Source organism: Eupeodes corollae, chromosome 2 (genome assembly GCF_945859685.1).
Source record: "Eupeodes corollae chromosome 2, idEupCoro1.1, whole genome shotgun sequence".
NCBI classification, from domain to species: domain Eukaryota; kingdom Metazoa; phylum Arthropoda; class Insecta; order Diptera; family Syrphidae; genus Eupeodes; species Eupeodes corollae.
In genome coordinates, this window is record NC_079148.1 from 157899129 (window position 1) to 157915442 (window position 16314).

General features: G+C 32.7%; 3 protein-coding genes across 4 annotated transcripts in view; 2 read left to right on the top strand and 1 right to left on the bottom strand.

The window, feature by feature from the left end:
- LOC129948515 (serine protease inhibitor dipetalogastin) overlaps window positions 1-10179 on the top strand; it is a 41925-nt gene extending 31746 nt beyond the window's left edge. For both annotated transcript variants that reach the window (XM_056059548.1, XM_056059547.1), the window contains 5 exons: window positions 6066-6403; window positions 7494-7600; window positions 8610-9125; window positions 9189-9386; window positions 9453-10179. In XM_056059548.1, the coding sequence (XP_055915523.1) occupies window positions 6233-6403; window positions 7494-7600; window positions 8610-9125; window positions 9189-9386; window positions 9453-9999 (1539 nt within the window). In that variant the 5' untranslated portion in view covers window positions 6066-6232 and the 3' untranslated portion in view covers window positions 10000-10179. The remainder of the gene's footprint in view (window positions 1-6065; window positions 6404-7493; window positions 7601-8609; window positions 9126-9188; window positions 9387-9452) is intronic.
- A 41-nt stretch (window positions 10180-10220) lies between these two features.
- On the bottom strand, window positions 10221-13121 carry LOC129948514 (exocyst complex component 7). Its single transcript, XM_056059546.1, has 10 exons — window positions 13010-13121; window positions 12794-12959; window positions 12208-12725; window positions 12061-12122; window positions 11708-11996; window positions 11472-11642; window positions 11124-11415; window positions 10745-11067; window positions 10551-10684; window positions 10221-10477 (listed from the first exon to the last, which is right to left on the bottom strand). Exons 1-10 carry the CDS (start codon window positions 13055-13057, stop codon window positions 10375-10377), a joined length of 2106 nt encoding a protein of 701 aa, XP_055915521.1. The 5' UTR covers window positions 13058-13121; the 3' UTR covers window positions 10221-10374.
- Window positions 13122-13829: 708 nt separating this feature from the next.
- LOC129948039 (non-structural maintenance of chromosomes element 1 homolog) lies at window positions 13830-14920 on the top strand. The gene is made up of 3 exons (XM_056058850.1): window positions 13830-14026; window positions 14089-14558; window positions 14622-14920. Exons 1-3 carry the CDS (start codon window positions 13924-13926, stop codon window positions 14736-14738), a joined length of 690 nt encoding a protein of 229 aa, XP_055914825.1. The 5' UTR covers window positions 13830-13923; the 3' UTR covers window positions 14739-14920.
- The last annotated feature ends 1394 nt before the right edge of the window (window positions 14921-16314 follow it).

Sequence of the window (16314 nt, forward strand, 5' to 3'; positions counted from 1 at the left end):
TGATACAAATGCGATGTTTTTCTGAGTTGTAAAATCAGGTATGCTCCCCACGGCTAGGAATGTCAAGAGTTCCATAACCTTATGGACATCAAAAAGTGAAGACTACGTGAACTTGTAAAGATCTGATTTAAAGATATCCGTGAACGTGCGATAGATTTTGTTTGCTTATGTCTTTATTTTAGTGTTTTCAATTAAAAATATAATATCTGTATGATTTTAATGTTTATTTTTGTTTGAAGTTCTGGAAATTCAAAAAGAACGAATTTTAGTACTATTATTTTTTGTTTGTATCTTTTGGTGTGCATTTTTGCAGATATATTCATGGTTTGAATAAATGAATGATTAATGGAAGTACATAATGTCTTATGATTGTTGGCTTAGTGAAGAAGTTGTATGAAATTAAATTAACTTTTCACACAAAATTAAAATTGAATCAAATACCATAGAAATTCTTAATAAAACGAGACTGATATAAAGTCAAAGATATTTTGTTCAAATATCGTAAGGTGCTTGAAATGTTCATTTGGTGAATTTGAGGACAATATGAACACCCCTATCACGAATTCAATAGTAATTGGAAACTTTTAGGAATCGTTAAGTGCTTAAAATATCCATTTGGTGAATTTAAGGACAACATTAACAGCTCTATCACGAATTCAATAGTAATTGGAATTCCGAAAAAAAACTATCACCGAATACAATTTTGTATTACGAACGGAATTCTTGAGACGGTTTTTGGGAATTTGTAAAGTTTTCAATAACTATGGAATTCGTGAGAGCCCTGAAAATATTAACATTACAGGATTTGTAGTCCTTTCTATTAGATCTTACTATATATAGCACCTTAAGAATGAAAAGAGACCTAACTTAAAAAATAACTTTGACACAATATTGTTTCGGTTTCTTTCAAAAGATGTTTTTATTCATGTGTCGGTATCTTTTTCAACACATGGCTTTAAGTATCCCATTTCAAAGTCAGTTTATTACGAAATCAGAAGTTACGTGAAAGTTTCGATATTTAAATAGATACTTTTTAAATGCACTTTAAAATGTAATATTAAAATAATTATAGTACCTTTCATCCATTTTTCAAAAAGAAAAAGTAACATTTATTAAAACAATCATAACAAGCTAAATCTGTTAAAATTTAATCATGTCCATTATTTAATTATTGTACTCGTATACGGGTAAACAAAAGCACACAATTTTCTATCTTCAAAAATAAACAAAAATGCAGACGCGACCCAACGATTCATTTGTTGATGCCCGCACATTTCCCTTTATTAATTATTATTTTGATTTGAGGTAATGTGCCTATAACAGTGATTATAAAACTCACTTTATGTCGCATTTGGGTACATATACAAATTATAGTATGTGTACTGTCTGCCTGTGAAAAGAACTATAAACAAAGAATCATAGGAATGCAAGAGTCGCTTTGGCGAACAGTACATAGATTCGGCACAGGGTGCAAGTGGAAGGAACCGAATTTGGCTTTAATAAAAAAAAGTATAAAATACAATTATTAAATCCTATAACAAAAGTCAGATCATTAAGCGTATCAATTTAGACTCAACTTACAATTTCGTGGGAAAATATTGTCAAAAAAGCCATTGTCAGACAATCAACTTTTTTCAAATGTCATTAGGAAAATTCGAACAAACGTAAGGGACTTCATTTGAAGTAATATTTCCTTAGAATACAAAATGGCTACGTTTAATCTCGAGTTGGATAGGGTATCTTGGATTGGTGGATTTTAGATACCTTTTTGAAGGAGTTGGATAGCTGTCGAAAAATAAAAACACAAAAAGAAGAGGAAACATTTAAGCTCCAAAGTAAAAATTGTTGTAAGATAAAACATTTAATGGATTATTCAAATAATTCGTCAGACGATGATGAATTGATAGGGGCGTAACAATTAAATAAATAAGAGATTACCTTAATCTGTAATCTACATATGTTAAATTTCCTCTTAGCTCAATTGGAATTCCATACGTTTAAAAATTTACTTGCGAAATCTCCGGTTTAAACCGATTTATATTTAACAGAAAACTATCCTAACAGAAACGAGGACTAAAATGAAGTGACAATCCTAGATATAGTTTGGAAGAATTACGATCTCATTTCAGAACATCCTCAAATACAACTTCAACTAAAATTTTGTATCTTTTTGTTTACCAACAAATACAAAAAGCTGAAATAAATTTTCAAGTTTCTTGAAATTCAATCATGTGTTGAATCAGCTCACCTGTCAGATACCTACATACCCCAGAAATTCTTGAATACCTTTTTTGACATCTCAGCTGTTTTTGATCAGCTGTTATTTTACACGTAAAACACTAACAAAAAGGTATCCGGATACCCTATCTCTCTGAGATTGGACGTCAGTATATGTAAGTCGTGATGGAGTTGTAGCTTGCCTTAGGAGTATTTTGCAGACTTTAATGTTATTAAGTGCGTTTTTTTGGTATTCCATATATAGTACAGTGAGAAATTGCCAACAAAACGATCCGCAGTAGCCAGATTCTTGTATTTAAAAATTGGTACAACTGAAAGAAGATCTGTCAGAATAATAATACAAACAAAAAAACACACAAAAAGAAGAAAGTTTTGTGAAAATCAAATGTTAAAAATAAGTTAGCAAAAAAACTAACTAAAACTAATAAAATGGACAATTTTCAAGAAGAAATGGAAAGAAAACATCTGGAAATTGAGATTTTATAAAAAAAAGTTCATTTAACAATTGCAGCTTCGACATAAAATAAAAACTTCAAGAGGAGGGTTTGTTCGTAGACTACCACATTAACATGTGGTGTTGAAGCGAGCTTGCAGCTCGTCTCAATTCTTTATATAACTAAATAGAGTTAAAATGAGCTAGATTTGACTCGATTCCGGTCGCAGATCGAAGTCGATTTAAAATTTATGAAGAAAAACCTGTGTGGAGGAGTTGGTTTTACAGATAATGCATTATGGTCTGTTTATTTGCATGTTTTTGTTGAAAAAATATAGTTTTGTTTTAATCAAATTTAAAAGAAATTGCAAAGGGAGTAGGTAGCATATTCTTATATGGTGCTGAACTATTCAATTCTTCATTGTTTAACACGAATCAAAATATCTCTCTTGCACTTTATAAGAAACTTCGAAACACCATTTGCATTTTAGAAAGTGCTGTCAAATTTTAATGTCATTTTGTCATTTCTGTCATTTTTAAATCTTCTTGCTCGGTAAAAAAACACCAAACAAATTTATTTAATCTAAACAGAGATAAACCTTTGGTGGAAACATATCAAAACTTAATTATCTTTTCTATTGTTTTCTCTTGCAAAATAAGAGCAGTTAGTTCATTTTTATTAACAAAACTAAATAATATCCACAGAGACAGATTTATTTTTTCGCCAATGGAAATCACATGTTTCCAAATGCACAACTATTCAACGAACACAGCCATCGAGATACAAATGCAATATCAATCGTACCAACATTTGAGAACGAAATCACATAAGATCCATTCGAGACTCGTATAAATGTCAAAAACCCATCCGTAGTAAGATTCTACTCTAACTTTTATCGCTAGTATTCATATTTTGTATAATGTTTTTGTTGTTCGTGTAAAATCCTACTATATACTATGGATAGATTTTCCAACAAAACACGGGTATTGATTATTTTTGCACGATGAACTGAAGGTAGAATTTAACGAGTTTGAAATGTTGTCTTCGTCAAAATGTTCGTTCAGATACTAGAAATTTACCCATCGTAAGGTTTCAAAATTGTAATACAAATTTCAAAAACATTAATGTTATATATACATATGTTTTCATTCTTTTTTTTCAAGAACCTGATGCTAAGGTAAATACTAAACGGTTTCCAACGTAACTCACTTATCGAGTCAAACCCTTTTAAAATATGCACCCTGTAATAATGGAACAAAAACACAACATCATTGTGTTCATCCATATCTGCACTCGGTATGATTTATCTAGAGTGTTGGATATTCTCCATGAACATTTTGGAATCTAATTGCTCCTCATTCAGTGTTGAGGGCTTCGGACGATTCGGGTTCGGAACCAGAAATTTACTCTTTTATCTGTTTGCAAATACGATAGAACGTTAGGGTATACAAAAAAACATCTCCTCACATCGTACCGCTCTCTCAGCCTTACCACGCCATGCCATACCACTCCGATTGACGGACGGAAGGTATTCATCAGGTAGGTATAGGTATACCTACGGCGTGTATACTGTACAGATGATTTGAATAGGGAACTAATTAAAACTGACCTAAATAAATTAATAAAATGATTACGATATTTTTTTCTTCTCAATTTTTTTGGGGAGTGTGTCACCTCACCTGCCTTTGAATCAATCTTTTCTCACGGTTCGTTTTGTTGTTATTGCTTGCTACTGATCTTTTTAGCTACTTATTATTTTCCGAACTTGCCAATTCCCAAAATGCATAATTGCTTTATGTGGCAATGAACTTTTGCGTAGAATCTAGAATGGATCCAACATTTACAATCTAATTTGTTTGCTTTAACTTCAATATACTCGTATCTTTATATTTTCTTCGTGAAGCTGGAGATTGTTCACAGCATCTAGCATCTAGCATCATTCTTCATCTTCATATACAACTTCTCCCGAGATGGTTAATTGTTTTGTTAGGTTTTAAAATGTAAAATTGTCTGAAAGGTATTAATAATTTGGCGGCCCAAGTTCCCTAGGCGTTTGCAATTTAATAGGTTGGTACATTTATGTACATGTGTAGACTTTTTGTTATAATACCCTTTTTGCTAAAGTTTTTAGGCAAGGCTTTTCATATAAGCGTTCTTATATCTATGCATAATATATGTATGTAGGTATAGGCTAGGCATGTACTGTATATGGTATATAAGTGATGAACTTTCTTTTATGGTTCCTACTTATGCTTACAATACAGGAAGGCAAAAGGAGGAAATGCAGAGGCACTTTAAGCGAACGAGCTATTGTATTCTTGTTGTTTGTGTTTTGGATATGTTTAGTTGAATTTCCGTTGTAATTAAAATGTTGAACTATTATGCAAAATGAAATGTTTAGAATAATAGAATTTCCAAAGTAAAAGAGCACTGAATTCATAGACTTTTGTTTTAAATGTAGGTAGGTGCATTCTTGTATATTAAACTTCAAAAAAAAAAAAGAAGTTGCTTTTGAATATTTTGTTTTTTCAAAACTCTTCTTGCTTTTTTATGAAAATGTTTTTCGTTTTATAAAAGTGTGTAAGAAAAAGTTTAAGGTAGGTAAGTGAAGTTTTAAGACCGCTTTTATTTATGGAACTCAATTAAAAACTATAAAGCTTTTATTGAAACTCATAAGTACCTGTAGCTTCAATAAATTTATAAAAAGAGCAACTTATTAAGAAGGTTTTTTTATGAATGCATATTTTGATGGCGAAAAAAAAGAGTTTTATAAAACACAAGAAATGCATTATTTTATTTAAACATATTGCTTTTAAATTTTAATTGTCCGATCTGTGATTGAACATTTAAATTGTTACTTCAGGTTCAGCTTGGCGTTCTTCTGCAGACAATTAAAATTAATTAAAATAATTGACTAAAAATATTAAATAGTTTTTGCATCAGAATATAAATTAGGAAGAAACAGTATTGCAGGTTTTCATTTCGGATCCGGAAGAAAAAATGACATTCAAATAATATTCCTGGAAAAGTAAATTACTCGTATTATTTGAAAAGTATTGTTCAAACTTATTCCTATTTTAAAGGTCAATATAAGGTATACGTTAATATTGTAGTGAATTAATATCAGATTTCTTTTTTAAAAATGCTTTAACCTTAACATGTTTGAACTTATAGTGTAATAAACTCTTTCACATGAAAATTTCACTGAAATTGACCTTAGATTAATATTATGCTCTACATCAACCCCATTTAGTATGAACTTCATTTCCTTTATTCCATTATTCTTTAATTTCAAATTATAATTAATTTTGTCATCGCTTATTACCTTTTATTGCTATTTAATATATAAATGGTTTCATCTTTATCTAAATTATTTTATGTTTTTAATTTCAGATTCCAGAATCAAAATAATCACTGCCACTGATAGTCTCAAGGAAACTAGACTCAATAATTTGTATTCAGAGCATGTGGATATCTCGTCAGAGCATTTCTCTACTGCCAACTCAAATACCTCTTCGTCAGATGATCTGCCAACAAAAGACACAGGAAACGAATTAGCGATGGTGCAGCGACAAAACCGTGCTTCGGCAGCCAGCTGCCCACGATCTTGTCCGCCAACAACCACCATTCAAGCAGAACCTGTTTGTGGCTCAGACGGTCTGATCTACGCCAACATCTGCGAAATGAAAAAGAAAACATGCTCTAGAAATGGAGCGAATGGAGTGCTGAAGGTAAACTCTCAAAAAGATCTAAGGATGAACAAAGGTATAGATTTAAGAACAGCGATAACTGTTTACCCAGTATCCAGTACCAAGAGTGCCAGTTGAAGTTTTCCAGTATAATGGATGTTTTATTTTTTGTTTTTGTATTGAGAAATTGCATGGGGAAAGTATACAGATCTTAATTATTGTCATAGATACTCAAACGTTAGTGTCTTAAGTGATTTCCAAGAAATTTAAAATTCAAATGGACAGGTCCAAGAATTATACTTTTTTCTTTGATAACTTTCAATCCCAATGACCCCGTGTCCGCGTTCCCATCCACCTTAACGTTAACAGTCTAATACCTACTTATACTCATGATTGTGTCGTCTGATGGCACGATGAGCCCAATTCTGGTAGCGAGAATGACCCAAATAATTTTACGGCTTTTCTCACATCCAATCGCCGGCCGTTCAGCACCAAGAGCAAGAGACTATAAAAGACAATGTTAAGACCTCCATGATAAAGATGAGGATGATGTTGATCCATGTTATAAATCACAAAAACAAGATTGCAAGCATTCAAAAAGAACACCTTCAGCTTCAATATGACAGCCAGCTCTTGCATTGCGGTTTTTACATCTGATCGAACATGTGTGAAGGAAAAGTCGTCAAACTTCATAGCATCAGTTACGAGTACCAAATACGGCTAATTGAAAGGTGGTGTGGTGTGGTATGTTGTGGACTGTGGTTGTGGTTTCCCTTTCTGACCGGGCAAGGGGAGAAGCTTTTTGTAAGATTTCACCGCAAGCTATGGTCTTTTGGTCTTTTAGAGTAAAGTGATGTAGCATATCTAAAAGAGTCAGCTACAGCTTTGGGCAATTTGTGATGCCGGAGCCGATGGTACCACATTGCTGAGCAAGAATTTATGTTCATCGAAGTCTACGTCTATAGCTTCACAATATAAATGTTATCCTCTCTTCTGGCATACTAACACATATTTTGATCGAATGCATTTTGAACCTGATCTAGAGATACAATTATTTAATGGAATAAAATTATACAACTGGGTCATTTTATTATGTTAACAATTTTTTTGCGGTGTGTTCTTTTTGTTGCAGGAGGTCAAGGAAGGCTGTGAACGTGCAAAGGGCTCCGATTGCAAACATAGATGCCCATCTGAAAAGGACCCTATATGTGGCACAGATGGAAGAACGTATCTGAATAGGTGAAAACCTTTTAAATTAATATACAAATGAAAACGAAAAATTTACTCTTGATATTATTAGGTTTTAGTATAGAACTTAAATTTACTCAGGCTCATTGCACTTTAAGCTAAAATATAAATTCACGTGCCAACCTAGAATATCGGCCCAACAACATATGGAATATACCATTTTTTACTTTATGCCAAAGTTTATTTATACATAAAAACTAACTTATAAGCTAGATAATTGTTTAAGCACTTGCTTTTTACAACGGTTTTTGTAAATTGAAGTTTTCACTTTTCGCAAAAATGTTCTCAAAAAATTATTTTCATAAAATTTAAAACAATTAAAAAATGTTCCTCGGAGCTGACTAAATTTGCTTCATAGTCACTTTTATACCTATTCCAAAAAAATCTAAGTTAATTACTTTCACTTCTCTAAAGAACAACACAATAAAAACAATATAAAATTTTGTATGTCATGTCCATAACGCTTATTTGGTATTATAACTCCACTCAAGGCAGTTAACAATAATCGTAAAGCTAACTAGCGCGTGATCTTTCTAAAGATTTTTCTTTTATTTTCATTGTTCTGATTAAGTCATTGTGTTCTGGATTTTTTTCTTTTAATAATAATTAATGAGTATCAAGCCTTTTCCCTTACAGCCATAAACTCATAATTAAATTTCGTGGCCGAGGAATTTAATTGGTGCACAGTTGTAGCTTTCAATGGTTTCAGCACAACAATAGTTACCTTTACCTTTACTATTTGAATATTTCATTTCTTGTTAAGAGATTTTGGAAAGATAACTTATTAATGTATGATTTTCTTTATTGGCTTATAATTTGAATTTAAGAGTTTATTTTGCAGTTCAAATGTAATTAAAAAGATTTAGCACTCGAAAATTAAAAGGTTTTGGAGAAAGAATTCTATTTAACTTTTAAATACCTTCATCATTTTGATGTAGATTCAAATAAATGATAAATATATGATTTTTAATAATATTTTATGCAAATATTTTTCTTTAAGGTGTATGTTAAGAGTTCAAGCATGTCGAGTTGGGATAGCTGCTGTGTCTATTGCACATGTGGGCCCTTGCAGCAACACAAGTGCTGTTCGTGAATCGTGTCCAGTTGATTGCAAGAGTGCTCCAAAGGATGGCCCAGTTTGTGCTTCTGATGGAAATGTGTACAATTCGACTTGTGAAATGAAACTTCACACCTGCGGCCAAGGTGTGGTAAAAACGTCTCGCAAACACTGCCAGTCAACTAGAATGTGCCGTGAATCGTGTTGGCGTGTAGCCAGGCCAACCTGTGGTTCGGATGGTCGTCTTTATGCTAGCCCTTGCAAAATGCGGTCATCAAACTGTGGCAAACACATTTTCGAAGTGCCGCTTTCATTTTGTATGTCACAGGAACGTAATGGTAATCAAATAGACAACTGTCCCACCGAGTGTCCAAAAACTGAGTCACCTTCTCAATATGTGTGTGGAAGTGATGGAAGTATATATTCCTCACTTTGTGAACTCAAGATGTTAAATTGTGGGTGAGTGGGTTGATATTGATTTGTAATAATTTTTATTTTTGAATTTTGGATTTTAAATTTTAGACCCCAAAGGAAGGCAATCCAAAAAATTAGCATGGACAAATGTAAAAACCGTTTCAATCGCTGCAAACAACTACCACCCTGCAAAGATTTTAACAATTTGTATGGATCGATTTTCTCTTCCAAACAAAACGACAAACTTTGTGGAACTGATGCTAAGACTTATAATAACGAATGTGAACTTGCACATGCAACTTGTCTGTAAGTTTAAAAAATTATGACCAATTTAAGGAAAATCACTGCTACTACTTACTGTTTCTAATCCAGACGTGGTGTTCAATTGGCTCACATCGGTCAATGTACTGATTTGAAAACATCTTCTAAGGACTGCGGCGAGCGTTGCACTTACGAAGACGTTGAAAGCGGTCCCATTTGCGGCTCAGATGGCAATACGTTCCCGTCGATGTGTGAATTCAAACGAAGAACCTGTCATTTACGCGTGGTACCGGTTTCCCTTAAGAACTGCCCTCTTACCGAGCATTGCGATTCAGACTGCGATGCTCAACCCCCCAACTTTGTGTGTGGATCCGACAACAAATTCTACAAATCAGAGTGCCATATGCGCAAGGAAAATTGTGGCAAACATGTTTTCGTTGTGCCAATAAAACGTTGTCTCTCATCATTCCAGTTCAAAGGATGTGCCAAAATATGTCCCAAGGAGTTCGAACCTGTTTGTGGTACTGATGGTATGACCTATTCAAATGAATGTTTTCTAAGTATAGAAAACTGTCGACAAACAGCAGCTCCTGTTAAAATTAAGCACTTTGGAGCTTGCGGAAGACCAGAAGCTCCTTCGACCAATTATCTTTATTAAAATTTCTACCAAGTAAGTATGTAAGTTAAATAAAAATGATTAGTGTAAATAAATATAGTTATTTCGACTGGAAAACAATTCAAATATCTGTGGTTCGTTTTATTTTTGTAACGTAGCGACGCACGGTTATATTTTATTTGTGAAATATCAAATAATATTTATAATACTATTAATAAATGGGTGTAATAAAATATACACAAACATAACTTAAACTATATATATTAAAATTGAATTTATATTTATTAATATTATTATGTGTTTCATATCATCAATAATATAAGCATACATGTATGACCAAATAAAGATTAATTAAAATAACAGTTGGAATTGGGGTCTTTTTAAAATACACGGCAGTGTTTATTTTATTTGATTATTCTAAGCAGAGTCATCAAATAGTTTACTAAGCATTGCGTTGACTTCATGTGGCCTATATTTGATGTATTTCTCAGGATTCTTACTAAACTGAACCGAAACATACCTGAAATTATAATTATATGCGATTTTATTTTTTTTAAAAAGAAAAACTAGATATATTTTTAAAGGATACTTACATTTCATAAAACTTGTTGTATTTGGGTAAAATATGTTCAGCATTATCACGTTTTATTCCCTCCCTCAATATTACATCCGGTATAGATATACCTCTTTGTATTTTGCACGCCTCCTCGAAATCTTTGTTGAATGTCTTAAAGAAAATCTCAAAAGGAGTTAGAATTTTTTTTTTTGAATAAAATGTAATACTTACGGAAAATCTTTCCTTTAAGATGGCTCTGTCTTTGTCTTTAATTTTGCCATGTACTGGTTTTGGTAATTCGTCCATTGATGAAATACCGCCCAACATTCTAGACCAAGTTTTCTGATACGAGTACTTCAGCTCACGAATCATATCGTTGTAACTTCTTTCACATTCCTGTTCAGCCAATGTAACTAAATCAATAAGATTCGATCTCTGCAGGGATTTCAGGATGTAATGGATGTTGTTCAGGCGGAATAAATGTTTGGTTGCCTGATCGCTGTATTGCTCACATTTGCTCATAATAGTTAAATTAAGTTCCGCTAATGCTTTTTCTTTAAAACAATTTCATAAATAATAAAATAAGAAAAATAATAAGGCGAGTATGTACTTATATAAATAGCGAGTAGGGCCTTGTTCTTGTCTTCTGGCATGAGAGATTTCTTCATTAAAATCGTATCTAGCTGAGTTGAATAGAGAACATCATGCTGCAGAATCTCCCCTATAACATCGTAGTGTTCAAAAAGGTGCTCAACAAACCAAATGGTATTTGATGTAAGCTCATGTACAGTAGCATCTTTAGGAACTGTTGAATACCCAAGTGTGCTCGAACTCATTCCGACTAAATTTGTACCAGATTCACCTTTAACCACCTCTAAGAAGTGTTCAAGTGCTTTCGAACCCTAAACATTTTAACGTTATATAAACTTTGCGAAATATATGTAATATTTGCCCTTACTGTTTGCTGAAGTCGATTAAGAACTTTTGTCAGTTGATCCTTTTGATGTGGATCACAAGTACGTTCTATATCTGGTTGCAGTAAAATAACTCGCTTCAGAGCGGAAAATATTCCCAAGGCAGAGGTCCACTCTTTGCGTGAAATACAACGAAGTATTCTCCCAGTAATAGCCTGTTAAAAAATGATTTGTATTCCATTGGGGCACCTTTACATTTTTAAACCAATCCAAACTATACCTCAGCATCCTTTACCACCAATTCAATTGAGTTTTGAGCTAGCCTCGAAAAAACTTCAGTGTGTTTTGATGATGGAATTATATCGTTCATCAGATTTCTCTCCCAGACGAGTAAACGCTGCAGACCTAATAGCAACACAATATACTTGTCCAACTCCTGATCTCCATCCAAATAATCCTCAGATGAAAGATGATCGGAATGTGATACAGTTTTCTTAATAGAAAATCCAGTTGATTGCTCGATTGTTTGAGTAGCCCGTAGATAGAGCTTATTTGCCTTCTTTTCAAAGCTGCCAACATTTTTTTAAAGAAAAGTAAGTAGGTTTTATAAATTTAAATAATGGATTAGATTACATTTGTTGCAAGCGAGCTGATGTAGTTTTTTTAGGTTCAACACGACTGCTGTGACGCGTTCTCTATCGAAAATATGTTTAAATGTTATATAAATGTTTCTCTAAAAATGTTATTCGCTTATAGCTTCGATCTTTTATATAATCTTACCAAAGGTTCATTACCCCAACTTCCACTCTTCTGATGATCTTTGAGGTTCTGCAGCGACCTATAAATAATTTCACTTCTTTCCGATGCATAGATGACTGTGAATTCTCTACGCAAATTCTGATCCAGCCACAGCGATATTGTAGTCAACTCATCGCGTGTACTTTGTGAGAGTTGCTTTAGAGAAATATAATCTTCATTGGAAGAATCATCCTCTATATAAATCAAATCAAGTAAATCCACTGGTTTCAAGACATAACTATGCTTTTTTAGCAGCATTCTATAGTGATTGCAGAGACTTTCGCAACCAGTGTTGAATAAGCTGCTAACGTTTTCCAATTCAACACTTTGTGAGTTATGGTTCTTGAAATAGTCAATTGCATCACGTAGTTTGTTGAGTGCTTCAAGGAAGACCCCGATGCTACCTTCGGTCGGCCCTTGATGGATGAGATTACAAACCAATTGAGAAACCTCATAGTGCGATAAGACTATATCAAGACACTGCAGCGTTGCATCTAAATCTGGAAAACATTTGTAAGAGGTTAGAGTCTACTATATCTCCAGTTTAAAATCTGACTTAAGTACATACTCTGTTGCCGTTTTTGAAGGTGCTCGGTGGTGTTGTAAACAGGCAGCACGGTTTGCTCCAGCTTTCCTAATCTTTGTTCAAAAGTTGTAAGGATAGTTGACATCGAAGCAGTCAGCTCATTGTATTTTTTAACTCGTTCTTTGAGCAGGGAAAGATTTGCGGTTTCCTTAAAATGGGTTTGAATGTTAAAGAATTCAATTTTGTTTTAGGAAGTACCTTTTCCAGTTTATCACCAAATTGTACGGAATTTTCAAAGTTATTCATTTTTATTGCTAAAAAACTCCTCCCTACAACAAAATCAAAATAAATTTTGCACTCACAAAAAGTTAAAAAGTGACAGACTAAAAAATGACAAGTGTTGTTGTATAATAAGTGTGTTCATATTCATGCCTATTACAGAATCCAGTCAGTAGGGGTAGCGAATGAAGTCAATTATGATACTTCCACCATATTAATGTCAAATGTCAAAAAAAAACACTTTGTAACTCAATCAAAGGACTTGTAATTTGATAAATGTCGCTTTCTATTTTCAATATAGGTAATCGACAATAGCTAGAGAACTGACGACCTATAGGCAACTTTACAATAACAATCAACTTTCGATGTCTTAATTTGTCTGTCATTTACATGCGAAAATCTAAATCCTGTGTTTGTGTGGCTGTTAGTTTTATATTATTGTGAATGATTTACATATATAAATTTTATAAAAAAAAAAAATATATATATATTTAAAAAAATAAATATAGATAGACACTGCCATTTCTCTAACATAAGTTTCTTGCATCTCACTTTTATACTTTTTGATTTGTAATTCGAAAAACCAACTGAAAAAAATATTTAAGTAACCATAAAGAAAGAATTTTAACCTATACGATGAGAAAACAATTTCAGCACCGGTTAAATGATTCGCTGTTAAAAGTTTTAAGTAACCAAACATGGAATAGTGCATTAAGGGACAAACAAAACTAAAGCACTCTATAATTTAGACCAATCAGAAAATGAAACAGAAAACGTCAAAATTGAAAGGTAACTGGATTGTTTAATATTTTTTATTGCGTACAATTTGTTTGGGATGCTCGGTTCTTTTTGTTTGTTTAACGTTCAGTTTTTTTAAATAATTTGTAATAAAAATGGCCCACGAAGTAAAACAACATTTTATACAAGCCTGTGCTGCGTTCGGTAGTCTAAGCAAAGCTAATGCCATTGATATTCTGAGACCAATATGCTCAAAATGTATGTAGAAAACATGGGGCTCTAAAAATTGTAGATAGACTCAATACGTTCTTGTTTTTCAGATGAGGTTGATTTGCCTGAAGACTCGCACTTTAAAAACTTCATAAAAGACATCAATGAAGATCTGAATCGTTTCGATCACGATATATCATGCGTGAAGTACCCATTATCGAAGGAAGAATTCATAGTTTTCCGTGCTGTGAACACGAAAGTAACTCGTTTTCTAAGCCATCTCTCCGAACAAGATCGCAATTACTTTCGACTTCTTCTGACGACCATCGCCTGTGCGGAGAACTATGGAATATCAGATATGGAGGCAATCAATCTATCAACTCGACTAACAGATAAACCTTTGGCCAAAAATCGTGCCGAAGATTTGCTGCAGAACTGGAAAAATGTAGGGTACTTCTATGAATTAGATAATACTTTGTATTTGGGTCCACGGATGATTGTTGAATTCGAGAGTTTACTATTGAGTGCTTTCCCAGATGACGTGAAGGAATGTTCACTTTGTAAAAAAATTGTTCTCTGGGTAAGTACGACCTAGAATTTTTTTAATACGTCAATAATATTATTTTTTCTTTTTTGGACGCAGGACCCATCATGCAACGAATGTGAAACTAAATTCCATGCGGAGTGCATTCGCAAGTATTTGATAAAATCTTCCAATTGTCCGGCTTGTCAAAAACTTTGGAGTACTTCATTTGTTTAATTTTTGAAATTTTCCAAATTGATTTAAATATGTTAAGAATGTTATTTCTGTAATATTGTAAACTTTATTTTAGAAAACTAATTTTAACCTTATTTAACTTAGAGTGGTGTAACCATAAGATAGAAATTAGGTACAAGACAGTATTGAAATAATAAATGGTCTGATATTTAGTTTTCAACATATATTAGTTAGACTATGGGCACTACATTTGATCGGTCAATGGGCAGCTACAGTCGACATAAGGGACTTGAAAGTAATGCACGTTTCTAGTATCTGAATGGCCAGCTGCCAAAAAATTGCCATCCAATTAAGGCCTTCCAGTAAGTCAAGAAAAATCTCCCTAACTATTAAGCCAAGTCATTCAACCGAAAACTGAACTTTATTACTCTATGATTTATTTATTTTCTGCACAACATCATTTAATGCTTTCTGTAAAAAGCTTCCTTGTAAATTTGGAAAAGGAATAACTTATATTTCTTTACAATACAAAATACAAATCGTGATGGACTTGTAGCTTGCCTGAGGAGTGTTCTGTAGACAATAATGATGTTGGTAGTTTTTGAACTATAAACTTGAAATAGAAGTTTGTGAAGTAAAGTTCTGCATTTGAAATTTATGACACTTAAAAAACTAACTAGTTTTTTACGTTCAAAGAATAAAGTTGACTGCAAATGAAGTCCGTTATGTTGTCTGAACCTGCCCAATGTCTCGCATTAAAAAGAAAAACTGTCAGTAATGGAATAGAAATTTCTATGGGTAAAATATTTGTTTTTTAATTCCATTAGGCAAAGTAAATTGATTTATTTTTGACTTAAGACCAAATATGCAGATCTGGTTTTTAAAGCAAATTCACCCTTAAGTGAGGTAAGTGAATAAACTTGCCTTAACAATAATTAATATTGTAAGAAAATATTTTTTTAGTTTCGAGAAAATGGCTTTCTAAAGAAACTGTCAAAAAATGTAGGTATATATTGGATGTTGTGAAAGAATAGGCATAAGTACCGAGAAAAAGTGTTTATCATACGTTAGATAAACATTATCTAGTTCAACTAAAAAGATGTGATCCTCATACAGAGAAGTTTAAAATTGGTTTCATTTCTCTTTGTCAAAAAAGTTTAGATGAAATTTTGACAGCTCTACAATACATCGCGTTACAGTAGCACAATGGCTGCATTTACAAAGCTAGTGGCTACGTAGTCAAGGGATTCTGATTGGCTAAATCTAACTACAAAAGTAGTTAAAATTTCCCCTCCGACGTAGTGTAAAAATTTCGGCTACAAAGTTAGTGCACACTCGTTTTGATGTTTCACAATCAGCTGCTCGGTAAGGATACAAGAATTCAAAATGAAATGGAATTTAAATACAAATATAAATCAATCATATTTTATCTTCTATTTGGTTTTATTGAATTTAAAAAGAAAACAAATTATTTAAAGTTCTGAAAACACAAATGTTTCTATAAGTCTAACTAACTTGACTATTTTATATATTTGTATTTTCCATTAATATGACAGTTCCGGATTGACTAGCTTTGTGGTGCAATTTCGCATTCACAAAGCTAGTTGAATTTTGACTA

Coding starts and splice junctions, on each gene's coding strand:
- LOC129948514 (XM_056059546.1), bottom strand. CDS start 13,057: ATGAATAACTTTGAAAATTCCGTACAATTTGGTGATAAACTGGAAAAG. Junction 11,997..12,060: donor TCAGCTCGCTTGCAACAAAT/GTAATCTAATCC, acceptor AAATGTTGGCAG/CTTTGAAAAGAAGGCAAATA. Junction 11,416..11,471: donor TTAATCGACTTCAGCAAACA/GTAAGGGCAAAT, acceptor TAAAATGTTTAG/GGTTCGAAAGCACTTGAACA.
- LOC129948039 (XM_056058850.1), top strand. CDS start 13,924: ATGGCCCACGAAGTAAAACAACATTTTATACAAGCCTGTGCTGCGTTC. Junction 14,027..14,088: donor GAGACCAATATGCTCAAAAT/GTATGTAGAAAA, acceptor CTTGTTTTTCAG/ATGAGGTTGATTTGCCTGAA. Junction 14,559..14,621: donor GTAAAAAAATTGTTCTCTGG/GTAAGTACGACC, acceptor TTTTGGACGCAG/GACCCATCATGCAACGAATG.